The 24,873-nt window shown below is 30.4% G+C and overlaps 1 protein-coding gene across 3 annotated transcripts in view; it reads right to left on the reverse strand.

Annotated features, from left to right (window-relative positions):
• Positions 1-239: 239 nt before the first annotated feature.
• LOC127715456 (transmembrane protein 144-like) overlaps positions 240-24,873 on the reverse strand; it is a 33,248-nt gene continuing 8,614 nt past the window's right edge. For 2 of the 3 annotated variants that reach the window (XM_052221502.1, XM_052221501.1), the window contains exons 2-11: positions 24,613-24,838; positions 22,722-22,844; positions 21,230-21,329; positions 19,508-19,588; positions 12,653-12,728; positions 12,006-12,089; positions 9,737-9,816; positions 8,845-8,951; positions 7,791-8,062; positions 240-6,339 (exon numbers count right to left, since the gene is read on the reverse strand). In XM_052221502.1, the coding sequence (XP_052077462.1) occupies positions 6,256-6,339; positions 7,791-8,062; positions 8,845-8,951; positions 9,737-9,816; positions 12,006-12,089; positions 12,653-12,728; positions 19,508-19,588; positions 21,230-21,329; positions 22,722-22,844; positions 24,613-24,805 (1,200 nt within the window). In that variant the 5' untranslated portion in view covers positions 24,806-24,838 and the 3' untranslated portion in view covers positions 240-6,255. The remainder of the gene's footprint in view (positions 6,340-7,790; positions 8,063-8,844; positions 8,952-9,736; positions 9,817-12,005; positions 12,090-12,652; positions 12,729-19,507; positions 19,589-21,229; positions 21,330-22,721; positions 22,845-24,612; positions 24,839-24,873) is intronic. The other variant, XM_052221503.1, reaches the window with a different exon arrangement.

Raw genomic sequence — 24,873 nt, forward strand, 5'->3', positions numbered from 1 at the left:
ATAAATCAGGTTTTGTTTTTTTAGTTTAAATTGTTTTATATATTGTAATGTTGAGGCCTTTTATAGCTTGCAATACATTATGGGTTTTGCTCATTGTTGAAAGTCGTACAGTGACATATAGTGGTTAACTTCTATGTCATTTGGTCTAAGGTGGGTACTAGTCTCATTGGCAATCGTACCACATCTTCTTATTTTTATATTAAACATTACCTGCAACACTGAAAAACACAAAACAAATGTTTTCATCAACTATATTTAATGCAAATATAAAATATAAACACTTCCATAAATGATTTTTTTAAACCTTCAATCATATAAAAACTTCATGAATATGCAATGTATTAATCTCATTGAAATAATATAAAATAAATACAACCTTGTTCTTATTACTGGCATATAACTTATTAACTGGCTTTTTTAAATGGCTGTTACTTTAAACCAGAAAAAACTTGTTAATCTAAAAAGAGTAAGTCATGCAAAGGTGTTATTTATACAAAAACATGCTCTAAATATGAATTAGTTCTCAAGTTTAAACATTTTAACATAACTACCGTAAGAAAATATCATACATGAGTGTGTTTGCATTATCTAACCTACAAATATTTCTATTTGATATGATAAACAAATACTTTGAGCATTGCACAAGGTTCTCGTTCTCTCTTCCTGGACTACTCATGATGCTGCTGTGTGAAATCTACTCTAAAGAATATATTTGTACCATGAAATATCAGAGTATAATTCAGAAAGATTTCTATATTCAGCATAATGAGTACTTTTAGCTTGCTTTCAGTAGCTGTGAGGTTCATATAAAGTTGTGTGTTTAAAACAAATTTGAAGTTTTTTTATGCACCTTGTGTTATTCCATTGAAGTGCAACAAAGAGTCAACTTCACAGATTGCATGGAATGTTCTTAAACAACAAAGAATGGTGTATAATGAACATATAAATATATAGAAATAATGTAAATGAAAAACTAATTTGTTCCCAAATTTGGAAAATGGAAAAAATATTTCTCAAACAATTCCATAATAGCAGGTGCACAACTTCAATATGTGAGCAATCTTTCAGTGAAGTGTGAAGGACCTGAGTAGAAACATGTAGAAATATTTGATAACACAAAATAGATAAGTCAGTTTAACCCTGAGTCATCTTCATACATTAGTCCCAAGCTCGCAGCCTCATCAGTGGTTGTTATTTTTATATCTTTATGTAATTTTTACAATGACATATGTATATGTATATAAATAAATATATAAGCATTGACACTACTTAAGAACTTGTAGATACTAAAAACAACAGGACCAAAGAACAAAAATCATGTCATTACAATGGAAAATATCAATTATCTTTGTTCTTTGGAGAGAGTATTATAAATTCACAATTATTCTGTGCATTTATTGTTGTAGATAACAAGTAAACAGACACCAACTGGAGAAAAAAATAGTTCTGAATATAAATAATGTCCTCAGAATTTAAACCTAAGTTCTAATTTACTTCAATAAAAGTCCTGTCACATTTTGAAAACGACAAAATTGTTAGGCTGTAGCAAAATGCCCCCCACCGCTGAATTAATGAGGGATATAACTGTGTGTCTTAATGTGTCATTGTGGTATGAATGTAAAAAAATATCATAAAAGTTCTACAACTCCCATAAAAAAGGTCAATCAAAATGACGGTTTTATATGGTCAATAATACATGATGGAAAACAACCCTACCAAGTAAGAGAGCTTTCTGTCAAATGGTGTTAAAAGAGTTGAATTCACAAAGAGCCATTACTAAGGTACAAAACTAACAAAAGTATAAAAAAGTCAAAGTCCAATAACTCCTGTACAAAGGGTTTCATCAAAATTACTGTATAATATGGTCAATTACATATGATGGCAAACAATCCTGCCAAATATGAGAGCTTTCTGTCTAATGGCCTCAGAAGATATAGTTCACAAAATGTGATTGTGGTACAAAGTCAAAGTCCCATCACTCCCATAAAAATGGTCAAATCAATATGATGGTATAATATGGTCAACAACACAACAACACAACAACACGATTGTAAACAATCCTACCAAGTGTGGGATTCCAGAAAAATAGTCTCAGAGAAGTTGCGTTCACAAGGTATTATTGTCACAATATTCCCAAAATGGTAAAAGTTTAATCACTTCCGTTAATCAAAGAGCTGAAAGCTCTGAGGAAAAATGACACCACTGTCTCTAATATTGTGATATTTTTTATGCAAGTCTTGATTTTCACATACCGTAATTAGTTTAACATTCCAACATGTCTCATAAGCATATAATTGATATTCGTATATGTGTGTGTTATGTGAAGATGACAACTGGCTGTTTTTTTAGTACAAATGTATAGGTCAAGACTACCTGAATGATCTACAGTATCCAATGACTACTGGCTGTTTTTTTCTATAAATAAATAGGTCAAGACTACCACAATGATCTACAATATCCAATGACTACTGGCTGTTCTTTTGTACATATAAATAAAGACTACCTGAATGATCTAAAGTATTCTAAGTAATGTGATTTTTGTCTTGCAATTACATTTTTCTAAATCAAGAATATAGACTACTAGTATCCTTTTCAAACCAAATGATTATGAAGAGCCTGTTGTTATCAAGCTCTCATACCCCACATACTCATTAAATAAGTTACTAGTGACCTAGTTATTTCTGTTACTTGAAGCAAATTATATTTCTGTAGATTTAGACAATAGTATAATATTATTTTACTAGTTTTATTTCACCTTGAAGATTAGACAAATAGGGATACTCCTTTGATTTTTTATTTCATGTCAGTCAGGTCGCTTTATATGAAACTTGAAACCACTTCTCTGCCATATTGTTATTTCATAACAACTCTGCCCTTGACCATGTTGACCCATGTAATTGATATTCATTCTTTAACCATATATCATAGTCAGTTAGTTTTTGATTTTGCACTCCCACACCACCTTTCAGGTCAAATGTCTGTCTCCATTTAAGTTAATGACATTGAACAATCATGGTATTAAACACAATTCCAATAGTGATAATGCTGTTCTAGTAGGTCACCATATATTCAACTCGGGTAGCATTCCAGTTATTGAAATTTGTGTCAGATTAGAACAATGATCTAGACCTTTAGGAATGGATCTTACAATTTAATATGGAGCCATAGTATGGGACCCCTACACAGTAACAAAAAAAAAAAACAAGCTTGAAAAGATACAACGTCAAGCGGCAAAATCTATCACCAGAAATTACAAGTCAAGAGAGGATGGACGGGATATGTCTCTAAAATGCTTGCCTAACTGGAACTACAAGATCTCCAGACAAGACGAACAAGGAGTTGAAGCCAGAAGTTAATATTTATGTAAAAAGTAGTTGAGGGGCTGATTCCCGCTATTGAACCATACTGTCATTCTATAATATTATTGCGTAAGTATTTCTGTATTGTCCTTGTTATTGGTCCATGTCTTGGTGTATTGGTCTGAGGCGAAGCCGAAGGCCAATACTGCTGGCCGAGGACCAACAATAAGGCCAATACAGAAATACATGTAATAGTATCTTTATTAATTAACTACAGTGTTACAATATTTTTTTATTTCATTTCACAAGAGATAAACATTTTTACCTTGAAGTGGAACTATCCAAATCTCAGTTTCTTTTTATAAGATGCAATATCTAATAATTTGGTGCCGTTTCCATGCATCTTCAGCCTTTTCTCATCTGATGAATTTTTCTACCCTTTCCAGTCACTATAAAGTGTTACAACTTAAATTTAGACACAACACATAAATAGTAATTGGAAAGGTACTGCCATTGCATGTGTAATGCAAATATATTTAAAAAAAAAATAATGTAAGAGTTGAAATTGATACAACTATCCATAAGCCAATTGACCAAAGAACGAAGATTTGCGCAATTACAGAATGCATATGCCTGGTTCGGGTTTAAAAATAAAAGACCGTTTACAAAACATGATAAGCGAAAGTGAACAGTAAAAATCGACATGATGAAATTATGAGGTCCTCAAGAAATGAACTTTGTGATAATTTACTCGTTCCCTAAACCTGAAATAATTCCATCGTCTACTTTCAAAATGCTTTTCAAATGAATGGGACCGTCTTTAACCTAAAATATATGCCATACTGAACGTTTCAGCTTGTTTATGGTGAGTAAATAAAAACTGCGTCGTACAAACAACTGTTTACTTTCAGTTTGAGTTTATCTTGACTTACGATCTAAAAACTAGAGACGTTCCGAAATCCTGTTTTGGCCGGATCAGAACTCGGCCAATACGGAAAAAAAATCTGTATTGGCCGAGTTGACATCTTATATTGCATATGCAGTTTTCATCATTTTAAGTACAATAACAGTGTAGTTAATTAATAATGATACAGTTACAGACTCTGCTGCTATAACTTTGTGAACAAAGATTCATACGCACCGCGTGGGTATAACCGTATTACTAATTTCCGATTATTAAAATCTTCGTAAATCTTGATATAGACCAGTTTCTATCCAATGGATATCAAAATGATTCCGATTATTACTTTTTTAATGATTGTAAAGTTGAAATGGCATGAAAGGGCTTTAAGGCTGACATTATTTAGGAGAACTATTTTGTCTAGCGATTGCTGATCATTGGAGGGTAAAAAGTCCAACACCATAACAAAACGGATCTATTTATCATGTATACATACCGATTGTTTACGATTGTTAGACATGTGCATAAAAGTGAAAGCTCGAATAAATATGAAAAATATAACAAAGGGATAGCTCCAAATACCATTTAATAACAAAAAACATATGGACAGGTCAAGATATCTTTTTGGTGAATAAAATAACGTATGTAAACTGGTTCCCGTCCGACTACAACACTTTAACAAAGACTTTGTTCGAGTGTAGCGTAATACAAGCAGATTCCAGTTAGTATGTAAAATAGTAAATATGAAACCGAGTGCGGTAGGCGGAGGCATAATCAACTTCCGTTAGTTCTGGTCAATGGTATCGGAAACATGCCGCTGATAGCGTCATTTTCCAAAAATAATTGAATCAAAATAGTATTTCAATATGGCAAACAATAGTACCAAATATGAGAGCTTTCTGTAAAACAGCTTCTGATGAGTTGCTTTCACAAGTTGTCCTTGGTACAATACTTAACACAATTGAGCAAAGTCCCATTACTCCCATAAACATTGTCAAAATCAAACTGACGATTTAGTACGTTCAAAATAATATGGAGACAGATCATCCTACCAAGTATGAAAGCATATTGTTGTGTTTCAGTCGTACAGATGGAGACCATTACCATATCCACACTATATATGTGCGGGGAACAATTATAAATATAACAAGGATATCTGAATTTACCGTGTATAACATGTATCTAATAATAAGTATTACAGTATAATCTCAATTTATGAACATAGTTAATCATATAACATTGTTTTCTAACATGTATGTAAGATAAACATATACAAAGTTATATGGCCCCAATTAATATCTTAAACTAATGAGTATATGCAGTGAAATGTCAGAAATATTGTCACCAAAAGTAGATAATATCGTTTAAGAAAAATCAAGTTCCTACATGTATTTGATTGATCAAGCATAGAGAAAAATACATCAGATGTATAAAACTTATGTAGAATATAGGCATGAAAAAAAGGTATCACAGACTAAAAATAAATCATGAAAGTATTGATAATTATGATATCAAAATATGTAGGGCCATTTTATACTTTATATGAAAAAATGGAGGTTATTTTGACTGATTGCGGTTAAACATAATAATTATAATCAATATTGATCATCTATTTAAAATTTAATTTTTTTTTAAATTTTCTACCATTATCATAAACTTTCAAAACATCATCTTACCATTTTGAAAAAGCAAATTAAAGGGTATACTTGAATCGACAGGAATTAGGAAGCTAAATATTTGTTACTTAGCCGTACATTTTTTATCAGAAAATCTGGAATGTTTAAACATTTACTATCAAATTCATACGAATAAATTCCTGCTATATCAACTGGCCTATCAAATATTTCTATTTTATACCAGAAATATGTACCACTTTTTCACTTAAATTACTCACTTGTCAATGAAAATAAATATATCATAAATAACATAAACTTAAAGTACACTATGCAATCTACCTTTACTTATATAGTAAAGGGAGACAATTGAAAAACTAAATCTGGTAAATCATTATCTTTATATTGCACTGGTAATGTAATCTTGTGTACCAATAAAATCTCAGTTTTTAGATACTCCTGCTAATACTGCTCCACCAATGGCTATAGCGAATCCAAACATTAAAATCAGTAAATTCCTCTTTCCCTACAAAAGTATGTTATATATATATAGTCATAAAGCTGCATGCATTAAAAGGACAAATTTTCAATTTTACAACATATACAATATTCACACCTTGTTGGAAAATATATATTGGGTAATTAATTGGTACGAGCTTTAGAACCTGGAAGAAAAGCTAGGCTTGCTGAGCTTTTCTACTTTTCTTAATGAGTTCAAATAAATACTGGTAATATGTTTTTTCAACACTGTTTATTTTAATCCTGCTATTTGACATTGATGCTACAATGCTCACTTTATTAAATTCCCAGTCAATAAAGAAATACACTTGCAGGATGTAGAGAGTAAAGATGACATAAAATGTAACTGTGAAGTAAACAGTAATCAAAATGTAACTGTGAAGTAAACAGTAATCAAAATGTAACTGTGAAGTAAACAGTAATCAAAATGTAACTGTGAAGTAAACAGTAATCAAAATGTAACTGTGAAGTAAACAGTAATCAAAATGTAACTGTGAAGTAAACAGTAATCAAAATGTAACTGTGAAGTAAACAGTAATCAAAATGTAACTGTGAAGTAAACAGTAATCAAAATGTAACTGTGAAGTAAACAGTAATCAAAATGTAACTGTTTGTTTGCAACAGAAGCAAGATACTGGGAAATGAAATGTGAATACTATACAGATATTGCCTTATTTTATCTAGACCTGTTTCCATTTATTTGCAAGGTTGATTGTAGGATGAAATATACATGAAAAAGATAACATGAATTAACCAAAAAATTTGACTATACAGCAGACTATAACAACCGACATCCTTGAGAAAATGGAGGTACAAAGAAAAACAGATAATACACAGTTCAGATACCTGGACTTGGTACAGGCATGTCTAAGTCACTTAGACTCTGGTGGAAAGTTGTCTCATTGGCAATCATACCACATCTCCTTATTTTCATAAAAAAAAGTTTTTTCTAAATATCTTAAGATAATTTCAACTGCCTATTGTTTTTTTATTTTGTTATGATGATATATGTGACAAAGCTAAACAATCTCTATTATATACTAACAAATGCAAAGAAATTTGGAATGTTCAATATTTCACTTTTCATGGTTTGTATAAAAAGTATATGAAAATGTTCCTAACAGTATCCTTCATTGTTGATGTAGCTCTCAAACAATTTTAAAATACAAATGTATATGTAATAAGGATTACAGTGCACTAGTCAATTAACAATTTTTACTGAAATGTGCTCTTGAATGTTCTTTATTCTCAAGTGTTAAAAACTTTATCTAAATATATTACTGCAACAAAATGTTAATTCTAATGTATGATCAATTCTAGAAAAGTAATTTATCTGTACTGTATCGTGCTTTCAATATTTTGAGTACTAACCTAAAGGTTTTCATTTCAAAATTGAAATAACTTAAAAATTCATTAGGTAGTCCTTATTTATTTGAACATTCCATTATGTCCACTTACGGTTATTTCTTTGAATACCAGAACACCCCATAATGAGGCTACAACAGATGGACCAGCTGTAACTATAGGGAATGCCACTGGTATAGACAAAGACCTGTTAGCCACAAACCAACAACTGGTTGCTATGCCCCACATAACACCTGATACAATGCCAGGCAGTATAACTTTTGGGTATATCTTTGGTTTGTTCTTCATTATAACAATATAAATACAGAAAAATGTTGTACTGGTTAAATATATACCACAGAAACAGGAAAACACATAGTCTAAACCTACAAAAATATACATATATTTTATACAGGAATACATTTGAACAATAAATTTGTATGATGAACTAAATGACTTTACTGTTTGTTTTTGTTCCATAATACCTTAAATTCAGAAATAATGCGACTAGCCACTAGGTAAGTATTGCAATAGTAAGAACTCGTATTCTGATATATATATATATATAATACATATATCTGTATTCATATTTTCCTGAAAAACGCAATAATTTATCTCACATTTCTGTCCTTTCTACAAAAATCACAATAATAAATGACCGAATGATTTCTGAATTTACAGTATAACTTTTATGTACACTTGATTGATTTATCTGTAAATGTAACTTTTTGTAATAAGTCTACCCAAGTATTCTTTAAGATATTATATCAACTTTTTGAACATTTTATGGAAATACAAAAACGCAAAGGTTCTCTATTTGGTCCAGGAAACTACTTTCTAATATGAAAGACATCTCAATTGGGGTCAACCACAAAAACTGTTATATCCACCCATGGAAGAAAAATAATCTATTCATAGCTTTAAAAACAAAAACTATTTGCAAAATGGAATAGTGACTTCCATGTTCATCAAGATCCTAATAAGTTCAACTTCAGGTCCTGAAAAATCTATTTACTTAAAACATTTAAAGAATACAGTATTTCATTTCAAAATTTTATTGCAGTTTCACTAATTATTTGAAACTTTTCATTCACTCAACAAACAAAAGAACATAATTCAAGTATGATACATGTAGTTAATGTTATGTCTAATAAAAAAAAATGCAAACCATTTAATGAAGCCCCTGGGAAATTGGCTCTGTGGTCCTGAATATATGTGGCACCAGTAAACATCTGACCATACATCAGACCAGAGAATAAACATAGTATTAATCCTCTGTAACATAAATAAAAGAGAAAAATGTTGCAAATGTACATGAAATAATCTTGCTCTCAAATACATTTACAGTTTGCTACCCTTTTTTTTTAACTTAATTTATGATTTGTTTACAGATCCAAAGTGAAAAATTACACTTTATTTAGATTTAAAACAGGTTATTGAATTTACAAAAAATAGAGCATAAAAATTTTATAAGAATTTGTGAAAGCATAGCATGAGATTCATGAACATTGCTTAGTTTTTTTATAATAAAGTTCAAAGTCCCATAGCTCTATAACAACAAAAGTGCAATCCTCTAAACCAATAGACCCTCAAACCACATATTTTCTTAAAAGTTTTAGGCACATAGTTCAATGTAAGTGGCACATAGTTCAATGTTTGAGGCACATAGTTCAATTTTTGAGGCACATGATAGTTCAATGCTTGAGGCACATAGTTTAATTTATGAGGCACATAGTTCAATTTATGAGGCATATAGTTCAATTTTGAGGCACATAGTTCAATGCTTGAGGCACATTCAATTGCCTATTTTTCAAGGACTAAAGTTCCGTAAGTCTGGAACAAATAGAAAATTGTGAAAAAGTTTACACACTCTCATCCCTCCTTCTTAACAATTTGAAGTAAATTTTTACATATTCATGCTGGATGTATGAACAGACAGGATGCACTAAAAGATGGACAATGATATACCAAAATATATTTGTTGTTTAGGTGGTGTTTTTTATCATCGATACAATTAAGGTTTAACAATTATACAAAATAGCTAGTATCTGAACACTTACAAAGCTCTTTTTGCACCAGGTGACATCCTATCTATAAAGGATTCATCTATATTCATCTCTTGTATATTTGTACTGCTTCCCTAATAAACACAAAAATAAACATATGTCATATAAAAATTTCTAGTTAGTTTTTTATTTAAATTACATGAATTAGCAATGGAAAAAAATATAACTTACTATGAAGAAGTGAATTTATATATTATTGTATAAATTAGTATAAATGCAAATCAAAATGTCTGTATAAGAATAACTAGCTGTATTAAAATGAAACATCAGTCCAATTTTAGTTAAATACTAAATGCTTATGAACAATTTAGCAACAGAAATATTGTTTAGCGACAGTAAATAAAATGCTTAGCAGAACGCAGCCTGGTTACAACCACAGAGGTCCAACCATGAACAGATGGGGCAAAAATTGACACAATATTCGTGCTTGATACAGGTCTGAATTTGGCTTGAAATTAAATGTTTGACACATAATAGGTTTCTGACACAGAATAACTGTAGTCAAAGAACTTAGAATTGGTTATGTGATTTGAATTTATATTCAATTTTTATGCTGTTGTGAATTGCCCCCCCCCCCCCCCCCCTCCTCCCCCTTTTTTTTGGCAAAATTTTTTTTTTCACCCCACCCTTTTTTTTTTTTTTTACAAAAAAAAATTATATTTGAAGAAATTTTCTTTTTAATTTCTGAAATCTGTAATGAGAAAAAAAAATTGTTCCCCCACCCACAATTTCTTTTTAACCTCCCCCCCCCCCCCCCCCATTTTTCCAAAAAAAAAATGTTTCCCTCAAGATATGGTCATTATCTCAATTCAAATTTCCAATGGAGTTTGCAACCATAATTACCCATTTAAATACATTATAAAAGTCTTTATAAATAGAAAATGACATACATAATCATGTCTAAGAATAATATATCTTTAATCAGCATTTTTATTAGTAAATTCTAAAAATAAATTGACAGCTAATCACCTCAAGACAATACAAAATTTCTTTATACATAATTTTAAAGCAGTGTAAGGGAGGTAATCCAAATTTAACATTGAGCTTAAAAGTGATTGTCCATTAACAAGGAAACCTTTGTCTTTTTCCCCTTTTTTGTCCGTAATTCCTGTTTGAGCCATTACCTTCCCCCCCAAAGCCAATTCTAACCATCCCTTTGTGGTATGGAAACTTGTTGTACAATTTCAGAGAGATCCATACACCATTCAACAAGTTATTGTCTGAAAACTAGAAAAATGCTTATTTGGGCCCCATTTTTGGCCCCTAATTTCTAAACTGTTAGGAACATAACCCCCAAAATCAATCCAATTTACCCACCTTCCTCTTGTGGTTATAAACCTTGTGTTTAAATTTCATAGATTTCTATTAACTAATACTAAAGTTGTTGTCCGGAAACAAAGTGTCTTCGGACAACGACGACTTGATAAATGTTTGTGGTCGTATAAAAAAATGGTTGTGTTTTTGTTATGTGAAGTATAAATTTAGCAATCTTTGGAGAATTGTTTTTTTGTCTATGGTGTTACTCTAAATATATTAAACATATTGTTGTAATCATTCTTCATTTTATGAAGTTCTCATTGAACCTAGCAACAGCCCTTAAACTAATTGTCAAATAAATGATATTTATTTTCTTCCCAATTTGAAATATGGGCACCAACCTAGATCATCCTGATATTTGATAATATAATGAAAGATACATATGAGAAGATTATTGAAAATTTTAGGATGGTCCACTTTGGTGCTGATGTTATATTTCTTCTCCAAACAATGCTGAATTGCAACAATGCTTTAGTTTTTGAGATATAAGCCAAAATGTACAGTTTACCACTATGGTCTATTTTTACAACAGCTGCCATATCTTTTTGATGGATCAAATCCCTGGATACACTTTTTTAACTAGATACCCATAAGGAACATACAGCTTAAATTTGGTAACAACAGTTTGAGAGAGCGAGTGAGAGAAGGAGAGAATCACTGAGACATGAAGAGAATTTCAAATCATTTCTATATTTTTTCATGGTTTTGTGAAACAAGTCTTAAAACCCTGTGACACCTTACTCTGGTGGTGCTAAAAGGGTGAGGAAAAACCCTGACTATTAAAAAAAGGAAAAAAGAAAGTTTGATAACATTAGGTCAAGCAGTTTAGGAGAAGAAGATTTTTTAATAGGTTTATCATGACGGACAACCATGGTGTATGCCAAGTGATGGCAAAAGCTGACATGGTGAGCTACAAAGGAGATAACTAAATGTATATTAATATTACCCTTCTCCTGCTAAACACTAAGACATCATGATTTCTTGTAGAATTATATAATGTATCATTTCCTTGTGTATTCAAGTCGATTTTCTTAAAAAAAAAATCATGCTTCATATAATCAATATATTTCAGAAAATTTGTTTCAAATACAAAAAAAAAAATTTTTTCTATATATTCATTATGAACATAAAGAAATACATAACGAATAGATCTCCCTCATGCAAAGCTCTGACTTCTTGTCCGGGTATTGGTATACTTTAGGTCCTTTTTGGTTTATCAGCTCTTCATCATTTGTATAAATTCTGGTTTTTCAAATATTTTGGCCATAAGCATCACTGAAGAGACATTCATTGTAGAAATGTGCATCTGGTGCAGTGAAATTAGTACCGTTTATGTTATTGTACGAGCTTCAAAATGGTTTAACTCTGTATTTATAATTATCTTCCTTAGTGACTTACCTGTGACATCAGAGGTTCATTTTCTTTTTTATAAACACTAGTTACTTACCTGTGATATCAGAGGTTCACTCTCTATATTGTCTACACCAGTTACTCACCTGTGAAATCAGAGGTTCACTCTCTATATTATCTTCACCAGTTACTTACCTGTGAAATAGAGGTTCACTCTATATAATGTCTACACCAGTTACTCACCTGTGAAATCAGAGGTTCACTCTCCATATTGTCTATAGGTGTTATCTCATTCTTCACAAAGGAAAACACAATAGCACTGTGATAAAAAAAAAGAAATTGTTCATTACTCATCTTATTTATTTGAAAAGGTGCTAACTGCATGCTTCATCATGGTTAAATAAGTTGATAAAATCTAATTTAAGTTGACATAAAATGATCATAAGACTATTTAAATTTGAACCATGACATTTGACCTTTCATTTAGATCTTGAGGTGATATGTCCCTGATCTTAATATCAAAAGCTTTATAAGTTGAAGGATAAAAACAGAATTACATGAAAAATGTTGTGCAGGTCACATCGAGGTCATGATGATATGAAACACACCATTTTATGACAATACACCTTCATACCAAATATCATAAGTCTAGGTAAAATGCTTAAAAAACATATGGTCTGAATAAGGCTGTATTAGAACCATAGTAAGTAGATGAAGAAATACTCCTGAAAAAAAATCCCCTCCAACAAAATTAAATAAAAAATAAATTTTTTGGATGAATTTTGTCAAGATTTTATTGATTTGATATTCTTCTTGTCTGTCATCAGCATGTTTACGTTGATATCTAACAGCTAAAAGGGCACTGTGTTTGTTTTTATTTCTGTCATAACAAGTTCTATCAATTCCTGATTTACTTTCTGTTATCTTGATCTTTTAATTGAGGGAACACATACTTATCTTTGTGTTTCCTATTTCATTTAAAGTGCAAGATTTATATGTGATTCAATTAAACAGAAACTGTTCCTATCAGATCCTTTTACCATTTGTGTTTGTGATTAATTTTAATTTATGTCTGCAGAGCTCCAGATAAGAATTCACAAATTGGGGTTTTTACCCACCATTTTTTTATGTAATTGGGTGATAAAGTTTTTTAATTGCATTATCAATTCCAATTCACCCCTCAAGCAAATATCAAATTGGGTTTTTCACCACCAAGCTCCTTAATGTATTGGTTTTTTTCATCAACACAATATTGAATATTTAGGCATGTTATATTCACATTATATCAACCCCAGATGTGTTTCCATCTTAAATGTGTTTCTTTCTTTGTAGAATATGTGCTAGCTGTTTTATTTGGTTTATTCACTGACGAGCAATTGAACATTTAATTTGTGACCCGTTTTAAACGTTCTGTCAGTTTTGTATTTTCTCAAAACTTATGTAAACTGCAGCTGGTGTCACTAGTTGGACAGGAACTAATTGCCTTTCTAGATCCCATATGATCACCCTACAGTTTAATTAAAGTTGAGGTAGGTGTGGCTAAGTGTTTAGATTTTTCTGTAATATATGTGAAATTTAGGTGCTGTAAGAAAATTTTGCCAGTCCTTTCACCTATTTGCCAGATCTACTTTTTAATAAAAATAAAAAAGTAGTTTCCATATTTAAGATATACCCCAAAACCTTGAGGTTTATAGGGTGTTTTATAATGACGGAGACCACATTCAACTTAAATTTACAAATAATTCTGCAACATCAAGTTAATAAATGACAATGTTATACTGCACTTGCCAATAAGACAACTATCTTAAGCATCTAGAACAATTAGACCAAAATAAAGAAAGTGTCAAGATGCATTGACGTAAAAAAACGGATATGTGTATTCACTCATCAACTAAAATGAAAAAAATAATATATAAACTGTTTTCGTTTAATTCAATTTACATAAATCTGGGTTAAGTTGTCCCTTATCAGAACGTTTGGTTTCCGATGCTTTCAAACTACATATCATGTCATAATTGATTTGGCCTTTCACTTTTTCCAACTGATTTCGTTTTTGACGGAACCCCGTGTTTATCGCTCTAGCAATGTTCTCCTTATGGTACGCAAACACGCCCGTGCGTTCAATGGCTGCTTCCTAAAATCACTAGCTGAGTTTGTTATCATCCTAACTTTCCCTCAGCTATCAAAAAGAAGCCGAAAACTATGGCAAGCCGTTTTTATATTTTTTCAATTTCAAGATATCTTATAAAGTAAATAAGATATCTTATAAATTATATAAGATATCTTCTAATGTTTATAAGATATCTTATTTAATTTGAATTTAATAATATATCTTATTTATTTTATAAGATATCTTATTAACTTTTAAAGATATCTTGTATAGTTTATAAGATATTATATCTTTTTAAAGATATCTTTTAAACAAATACTTTATGAGATATCTTGTATAGTTTATAAGATATCTTTAAAAGTATATAAGATATCTTATTTACTTAATAAGATATCTTATTAACTATATAAGATATCTTATTAGTTAAACAAGATATCTTATATGATTGATTTATCAGATATCTTATTTAGTTAATAAGATATCTTATTTAGTTTATCAGATATCTTATTAACTATATAAGATATCTTATCTAAAATAGCATTATTAAATAAATTCAACAATGAACGCTCCCTCTTGAACTACGAGGCAGTAAATAGATCATGTGATCGCACTTTCAAAATGGCAGTTGAAAAGAGTTGGTTATTAATAAATATTCGAGATGTTAATATCCAGAAAGCGTATTAGAAATGACAAAATGCGACCTGAATTAATTCTTGGCCTTGAGATTAAGTGAAAGGCCAAATCAATTAATCGCGCTACAGACTTTATCTGTTTCAAAAAATGTATATTAACTTTTGCAATCAGAATAAAAACGATTTTTTGGCGTCCTAAAGTATGGTTCTTGAGCTCTCTTGTATAGTTTATGTTTGATGTGTTTGAGCTTTTGATTTTGCCATTTGATTAGGGACTTTCCGTTTTGAATTTTCCCCGGAGTTCGGTATTTTTGTGATTTGGCTTTTTTTCAAGCTATTTGAAATATGACATATCATCTAAAAAAAAAACCAGTAACTGTATATAAAATCTGTTGACTTTGATGCAAGTGATAATCAAGGAAAGATCGTGACGAAAAACACCATCAAAATATAATAACCGTAAGCTTACAAAGCGTTTTTTGTCATATTTGGATAGAATAAAAGAGAGGTATGGTTAAAAGTATATAAAGTATGTCCATAAAAAATGTAGATCAAATATGACCATGCCAGCACAAGTGTCTGCTTTAAAGAATTTGAAACATCCCCTAGTTTTGGGATCATGTCAGTTTGTGAACTAAGTCTCATTCCTGTTACTATATCTGGCTGCCGAATTCTGAAAGGAAGAACATTTTGAATTTATCAAAGAAATCCCCTCCCCCCCAAAAAAAAACCCCAAAAAAACCAACTGGAATTTCATAAAATATTTTAATTCTTGATAATAATTTCGTAAATTCTTATTTCTAGATAAACAGAAAACAGATTGAAATGAGATTGGCAATACATTTTAAGTAAGACTTATATAGATATATTTCCTTTAAAATAAAATATTTTTTACAGTTATTAAGATATCTTATATATTAAATAAGATATATCATTCATTAAATAAGATATCTCATTCATTAAATAAGATATCTTAATTATTAAATAAGATATCTTCATTATTAAATAAGATATCTTCATTATTAAATAAGATATCTAATTTATTAAAAAAGATATCTTAATTATTAAATAAGATATCTTATTTAACAAATAAGATATCTAATATATATATAATAAGATATCTTATATATTAAATAAGATATCTTAATTATTAAATAAGATATCTTAATTATTAAATAAGATATCTGATATAATAAATAAGATATCTTATATATTAAATAAGATATCTGATAAACTAAATAAGATATCTTATATATATTTCATATATCAAATAAGAATCTACAAAACAATAAACAATTATAACTAACTCTTTTTGATATTAAAATGTTCTTTGCTGGTAGTAAACTGTTATTTTCATATCATTGCAATTTTTCCTGCTTGAAGCACTTAAACAAATTTCATTCATATTGATAGGGAGCAAGGAATTGCTTCGTTTTTTTTCGTTTATCGTGAAATGATCATTTACAACCTCCGTGGAAATACACAACCCCCCCCCCCCCCATTTTTAGTAATTTGTATGTCAACAACAAGCACTTCCATTTAATACAGCCGTGAATAAATGTTTGCCAATAAAATTTAAGGCTTAATTGATAACAAAAATGGAGAAAACAAGTATTGAAATAAAGCTTTAAAAGTGCAGAGTAATTATTTTGACATAATGCGGATGTTCAAGGTTGGAACATCCACAGGTATCATCAGTTGTAATCAAATCAAATAGACCGTTGTTAACCAATTAGAAATTTTGGTTATTATATGGGTGCATGTGAATTAAAATGAAAGATAATTTTCTCTTTTTATTGTGAAATTAAATATCAATTTTACATAACGGTGGCGAAACAGAAGTCATTTTTATTGATATATTATTGTCTAGTGAGTGGTGAAGGACACTTAATTTTTTATTCTACTCCATTGGAGGTGTGCCTACACTGGCAGAATCTATAATACAGATACAAATTAACAATCTCGATCTGAATTGCTATTGATTTTTATGATTGGTCAATATTTTTTCCAACATAAAGGTATACTTTATTTCAAGTCTTAAAAGGAAAGGAAGATATCTTATTTAGTTAACAAGATATCTTATTTAGTTTAAAAGATATCTAATTAAGTTTATAAGATATCTTTATAAGAAACTATATAAAAGATATCTTATATAGTTTATAAGATATCTTATAAACTTAATAAGATATCTTTTAAACTAAATAAGATATCTTATTAACTAAATAAGATATCTTATATGTTAAATAAGATATCTTTATAACCAGTTTAATAAGATATCTTATTTAATTATCAAGATATATCAATTCATTTATAAGATATCTTATTTAATTATAAAGATATCTGATTTAATTTAATAAGATATCTAGAAAGTGAATAAATATAAAAACGGCTTGCCATAGTAAACATGCTTCTATTCAATATTTTTACCGGACATTTACTTTCGTTTTAATTCATTGTATGTTGTGATAAATCCCGAGCAATTTGAAAAAAAATGACAGCATGTCACACGCTAATTGGATAAACGCCAAGAAGATCGAAATCTTTTCATAAACACGTGTACCTTTTGAGCAACGGAAAATTCCAACAGGGACCCATTACAGCTCCTTGATGCAGGGCTCTATTTTTAGAACAAAAGGACATTTCCAATTATAAATATTATAAAAATAGATTTACGCGACGACTGTAATCAAGTAAGGGTAAATAACGCAAACGATAGCGAATAAAAGCGTTAAAAACCCATGTTTTTGGCATATAATTGGATTTTCCTTTGAATTAATTGGGTTATTGAACCATGCAATGGGCAATTACATTGGGTTTTTAATTATTTTGATTGCGTGATCACGCAAATACGCAGCTTATCTGGAGCTCTGTGTCTGATCTGGATTTATGTGGTTTTTTTTTAATTTCTTTGAGTTTTGTTACACTGAATTTGCATTAGATTTCACTAGTCCTCTATTCAATATACTGATTATCCACACATTTGTTCTTTCCACGACATCATATGTAGTGGGTTTGCAATGCATGTCAAAAAGAACTGCTTAAATCAATGCTATTGTATGCCTGATAATCTTATACAGTGAAAATTGTTTCATCACAGGACACTTTCCAGCAACTTTCAGATTTATTTCCCTATGCATAAAACAAGAGTCTGGAAGTGATAATATTTTGAAGTCATGATGGCTATAAAAATTTAAAGTTTGAAAAATGCAAATTGTATAACCTCTGGTTTATATTAGATATTTATTTAATAGATACTGGTTTTGTAAATAAGGAATATACCTGATGTACACATTTTAAAATCAATATTGCTACCAATTGACTTTGGTTCCTATATTTATCTAAACGTCTCTTATTCTGTTTTTTGTTCATAAAATTATAGTATAAGCTGTGACTTACTAGTAAAGAGAAGGAAAAATAACCTACCAATAGTAAAATGAAACAAGAGGCTGTCAGAGTGACAGCAAACCAGATTTTCCTGCAGAGGTCGAACTCTGAACAGTTGGGTAAGTATGGACACAAAATATAAGCTTAAAACAGCTCTGAATTTGGATTGTGATTGAATATTTGACACAGCATAGGTTTGTGACACAAAAGGAATGTGGTCAAAGAACTGAAAAATTTGAAATTGGACATTTACCTATTATGGTCCAATATCCAAAAGCTAAGTACACTGTTAGAATCAGCATATCAAAGAACCCCAAAAATACTTATTCATTAAATAATTTCTTTTCAAAGGGAAATAACTCAAACTAAACAAAAGACCAAATGACATAGAAATTAATTATCAATTTCTGTTCAAAGGGAAATAACTCAAATTCATATAATAAAAATCAATTATTAATTTCTGTTCAAAGGAAAATCTCAAATTCATATAATGAAAATAAATTTTGCTACTGAAAGGTCTACAACTCAACAACGAGAACAGCTAAAATTTTGAAATTTTTCTTGACCTTCATTTAGTCACAGGAAACAACATATCTTTATTTGAAAAGATTTCGTCAAAGCGTTTTCATGTAAATGAACAAATACTGTTTGGCAGCGGCCTGCCCGCCCGCCCGCCCGCCGTACATCCCCAAATCAATAATCGATTTTTCTTTCAAAAATCCGGTTAAAAATTGAAAAAAGGAAAGCCTGTGAAATGTCTACTTATTGACATCTTTAACCAATAAATAAAAAAGTGCTTTACCCATCTTCTTTTTTATATTTATATTTCTCTTTAATTTGATAGCAGATTTTTAGTCAATGAAGAATATCACGTTTGTGGTATGGATAATTAAATCCCAGCCCTTACCCCTTTTTTCAGAGTTGCAAATGGAGAATAAAATTATTTGTTCTTTTTATCATGATTATACGTACCTAAATACACACATTGCAACACCAATATAATTCATTACTTCATTATGAGGAACAGATGCTGTTAGTCCAAAGAAGCCAAATCTACAAAATTAAATCTGATATGTACATGCAGAGTATTTGCTATGTCAAAATTGCATTATACTGCATATAAGCTTAATAGGAGTGTTAAAAGATGTGAAAGATTTTTTTCTATATCAATTACATATCCAACAAACTTATGATACATTTGAAAAAGGTGATAGAACATTTTTGACATTATACTTGCTTTCCTTCTATAAGACAAACCTTTAATATACTTGTCTGCAAACTTCTATTAATTCAAGAGTTGGTTCATAAGTTTAAAATTGAGCAAAAGCGAAATAAAATGACATGTGAAGAAAATCATAGTAGGTAGGCAAAGTTTACAAAAGTAGACATCTATGATTTTACTATTGAATTACCAAGTGTACTTGAAATCAAAGCACTATTTCACAAAAAACCATAACCTTTAAAATGTGTAATACTGATATAGAAATGTTAAAAACACATATGTGTATTTCAGTTTATACAAAATGTTTTATGGCCTTTTCAGCAACAGCTATATTTAATATGGAAAAAAAGTTTTAGAAGCCACTAAACATATGATATGTTATATATTTTTGGATTTCAACTATAAACAATGCTAATCTGAACTAACATTTTTTATTTTTGATCATTTTTACATAACAACCAACCAGCAGTCTTTTTTTTATTTTGTTAATATATTCTGCAATAAAATTGAGAATGGAAACGGGGAATATGTCAAAGAGACAACAACCCGACCAAAGAGCATAAAACAGCCCAAGGCCACCAATGGGTCTTCAACACAGCGAGAAAATCATGCACCCGGAGGCAGGGCTTCAGCTGGCCCCTAAACAAAAATATGTACTAGTTCAAGAGAAAATGGACATCACACTAAACTTCGAAACATATAAATGAACCGAAATTAAAAAAACATACAAGTCTAACAAAGGCCAGAGGCTCCTGATTGGGAACAGGCGCAAAAATGTGGCGGGGTTAAACATGTTTTGTGAGATCTCAACCCTCCCCTATACCTCTAGCCAATGTAGAATAAACAACCACACAGCAATATGCACAGTAAAACTCAGTTTAAAAGAAGTTAGAGTCCAATGTTAGAAGTCTTTACCAATAATGATTTATGCATAGATGTCATGAATGTTTCAAAGAAACATCTACAGTGAAATCAGTTACAACTGTATCTCTCTGAGACTGAAGTTTTTTGGTCAGATGAGATAGGTGTTTGATGAAGCAATAAAATTGAGAATGGAAATGGGGAATATGTCAAAGAGACAACAATCCGACCAAAGAGCAGACAACAGCCGAAGGAATATTTATTATATGTCCAGGTTAAGACAGGTTTAGATGTTTATTGTGTGTTAACCAAATAAGTTATACTTCAAAAACACATCTATAATATTACTGTGGATTCATTTATTTTCTTGGCATTCATGGATTTGCCAAAGTCTGCATACATACCTATAGAAAATAAAACTTCTGTTAATATTTAAATAGGTCATTTACCTTTACCCATGAATTCAACACAAATTGGTATCCCACAAATATTAATGAATCCACAGTATCAAAAAAAGGAAGCTCTCATAACTTAACAAAGTCAAGATAGCAGTTACAGAAATAAAGCAATAAATGTACATGTTCTGTACATATCAAAACTATATAATATACCTTCCTGTGGACCAACCACTCAGAAGGTTAATCATCCCCCAAATACATATACCTAGTCCTAAACCAATTGTCTTAACTATAGGCACCACACAAACATTTCCTACAACAGAGAAAATAGGTCAATCATTCCCCAAATACATATACCTAACCCTAAACCAATTGTCTTAACTATAGGCACCACACAAACATTTCCTACAACAGAGAAATTAGGTCAATCATTCCCCAAATACATATACCTAGATCTAAACCAATTGTCTTAACTATAGGCACCACACAAACATTTCCTACAACAGAGAAAATAGGTTAATCATTCCCCAAATACATATACCTAGCCCTAAACCAATTGTCTTAACTATAGGCACCACACAAACATTTCCTACTACAGAGAAAATAGGTTAATCATTCCTCAAATACATATACCTAGCCCTAAACCAATTGTCTTAACTATAGGCACCACACAAACATTTCCTACAACAGAGAAATTAGGTCAATCATTCCCCAAATACATATACCTAGATCTAAACCAATTGTCTTAACTATAGGCACCACACAAACATTTCCTACAACAGAGAAAATAGGTTAATCATTCCTCAAATACATATACCTAGCCCTAAACCAATTGTCTTAACTATAGGCACCACACAAACATTTCCTACAACAGAGAAAATAGGTTAATCATTCCTCAAATACATATACCTAGCCCTAAACCAATTGTCTTAACTATAGGCACCACACAAACATTTCCTACAACAGAGAAAATAGGTTAATCATTCCCCAAATACATATACCTAGACCTAAACCAATTGTCTTAACTATAGGCACCACACAAACATTTCCTACAACAGAGAAATTAGGTCAATCATTCCCCAAATACATATACCTAGCCCTAAACCAATTGTCTTAACTATAGGCACCACACAAACATTTCCTACAACAGAGAAAATAGGTCAATCATTCCCCAAATACATATACCTAGCCCTAAACCAATTGTCTTAACTATAGGCACCACACAAACATTTCCTACAACAGAGAAATTAGGTCAATCATTCCCCAAATACATATACCTAGCCCTAAACCAATTGTCTTAACTATAGGCACCACACAAACATTTCCTACTACAGAGAAAATAGGTTAATCATTCCTCAAATACATATACCTAGCCCTAAACCAATTGTCTTAACTATAGGCACCACACAAACATTTCCTACAAACAAAGAAAATAGAAACTACACTACTACAGGATTGGGAAATCTATTTTCTTGTTACCAAACTGTTTTGCCAAGAAGCAATTCATAAAATGAAATGTCAATTATTTGATAACATTTTGTTTATCTGAACACAGTTAGATCTCTTTTATTTACATTTCACTTCATGTCCTTGAACTGCAGAAAATTTCTTTGCTGATTGGTCAGTTATTGAAATATTCTTTTGATGAATGTAGGATAAAATAGAAATAAAAGATTTAAATTTCAAAATAATTTTAATGACATACCTAATTCCCAAACTACACCACCGATCATAGCAATAGGAAAGAATGGTGGTTGCTTTCTGATTAATTGTACAATTATACCGACCACCATTACAGCACTACACACTATCCACTGGAAAAACATACCTAGAAATAAATCAGAAGTTTTGTTATTATCAATTCTTCAAAAGTATATACATATCCCTCAATGTTTTAGCCATGGTCCAGAAACACAAACCTCATACTGACTTCCTAAAGATGAAGACAATAAGTTTCACTTTTAACCCAAGGCCGTTCAGCGTATCAGAGGATTTTTTTTGAAAGAAAAGTTTTAAGATGTCAGAAAGATATAAAATCATACAATGATTCACAGATGTTGAGTGTACATTATTTACACTTGCCTTCATTTTAATATCTTTACATGTAGTTGTAAATAATAAATCTTTATTACTAAAATAACATCACATAACATTGGCATTTATAACACAGATTTTGAGTTCATATCTTCAACACATAAAGACTGTTGTGAAGTATGCATACCTCACACTTCCAGATCTCATTGTTTCCCATGTGATTTAAATAATTAGTGATAATTAACAATTCAAGCTTCCTTCCTTGGACAATATTATTATTATGTTATCAATTATGTCCCTTTTTCCAGTTCCAGGTTAGACTGGAAGGAAGATTCAACAAGCAATTTAGATATTAGTATTCATTTTAATAAAAAGATTTTTTTTTATATATTTGAAAACCTACATCAGTACTGTTTTATTTACATAGTTTATGTAACCTTATTTGATCACTGGAAACAGAGAACAAAAGCGGTTGGTTATTGTCTTTATTTCTTTTGTCCATTCATTGGAAATTGAAACGGGAAAAAGATAGGGGGACTTTGTGGTATCAATTATTCCTAATTTCTGTTACTTACCATGCTTATAAAGAATTAAAAAAAAAATGGAAAACTTCTTTTTCAAATTGTTAATTACTAATTCACACTTTTCCAAACCTGCAGTTGTTAATCTTTAATAGACAGACAGTAGTCATTTGGATCATGTTAATACATCATCAATCATTAATGCATTGGTCAAAAATCAATTATATCATCACTTTTCTGTGTTGTTTTCCTGTTTCACCTTGTAAATATCTTAAAAAGTTCCCTTGCCTGATAACCTCATATGGAGAGAACACATTTTAAGTACTATTAGATTATTAAACAAATTACCAAAGTTTTCTTACAATACATGGTGTATATGTCTACTCTTTACAATACATGGTGTATATGTCTACTCTTTACAATACATGGTGTATATGTCTACTCTGCATGTGATACAAACTCTGTACAATCTTGACAGTTTAAAAATTTCAAATACTATAATTTCAAAAAATTATTGCAAAAAGTAAAATAACAAAAATACCGAGCAAATGGCAAAATCAAAAGCTCAAACACATCAAATGAATGGATAACAACTGTCCTATTTATTGCAAGGCTCTTTATTATTGCAAATGGGTGAGTATAGCAATAATAAGAACTCACATTCTCATATCTGATACATATATCTGTAAGTAGCTTTTCCTGATATATTGCAATAATTAATCTCAATTTTTAATGGTCATGTCAAAATCACGATAATAAATGCTCGCAATAATTTCTGAATTTACAGTATATAAATCATCACCACATAATTAAACTTTGAAAATTCTAACATCTCAAGGGGAGAGATGGCTTATTGCTCTCAATGCAGTACTTTAAAGAATTTTTACACTTGTAAATTTGATAGACAAAGAGCTCCAATTGAAATCATTCTCCTTTGCTAATGTACATGAGATGGAATGACTGCATATTGTCGATCCAAGTTAATAATTATTAGAGTACATCTACCTTCAGATTATATAATGCATGTACAAGGAAGCTTACCATCACCAGTTTCATATTTTTTAACAGGAACAAAATTACTGCCAAAAAATAAAATAGCAATTCCTGCAGTTATAAATCCCCATAGTTCTGGGATCTCTTCTGTTGCTGAAGGTGTCTGTACTGAGACCCATGATGGTTCTGTTGAAGTCACTGGAAGTATTGTGCTAATGTTACTATATAGATCGGCTGCCATTTTCTTAATTTTTCAGTCTTCTTTTCTTTCTCTCTGAAAACATTCATCATGCATGTTTATAATATAAT

This window comes from Mytilus californianus, unplaced genomic scaffold (genome assembly GCF_021869535.1).
Source record: "Mytilus californianus isolate M0D057914Y unplaced genomic scaffold, xbMytCali1.0.p SCAF_9, whole genome shotgun sequence".
NCBI classification, from domain to species: domain Eukaryota; kingdom Metazoa; phylum Mollusca; class Bivalvia; order Mytilida; family Mytilidae; genus Mytilus; species Mytilus californianus.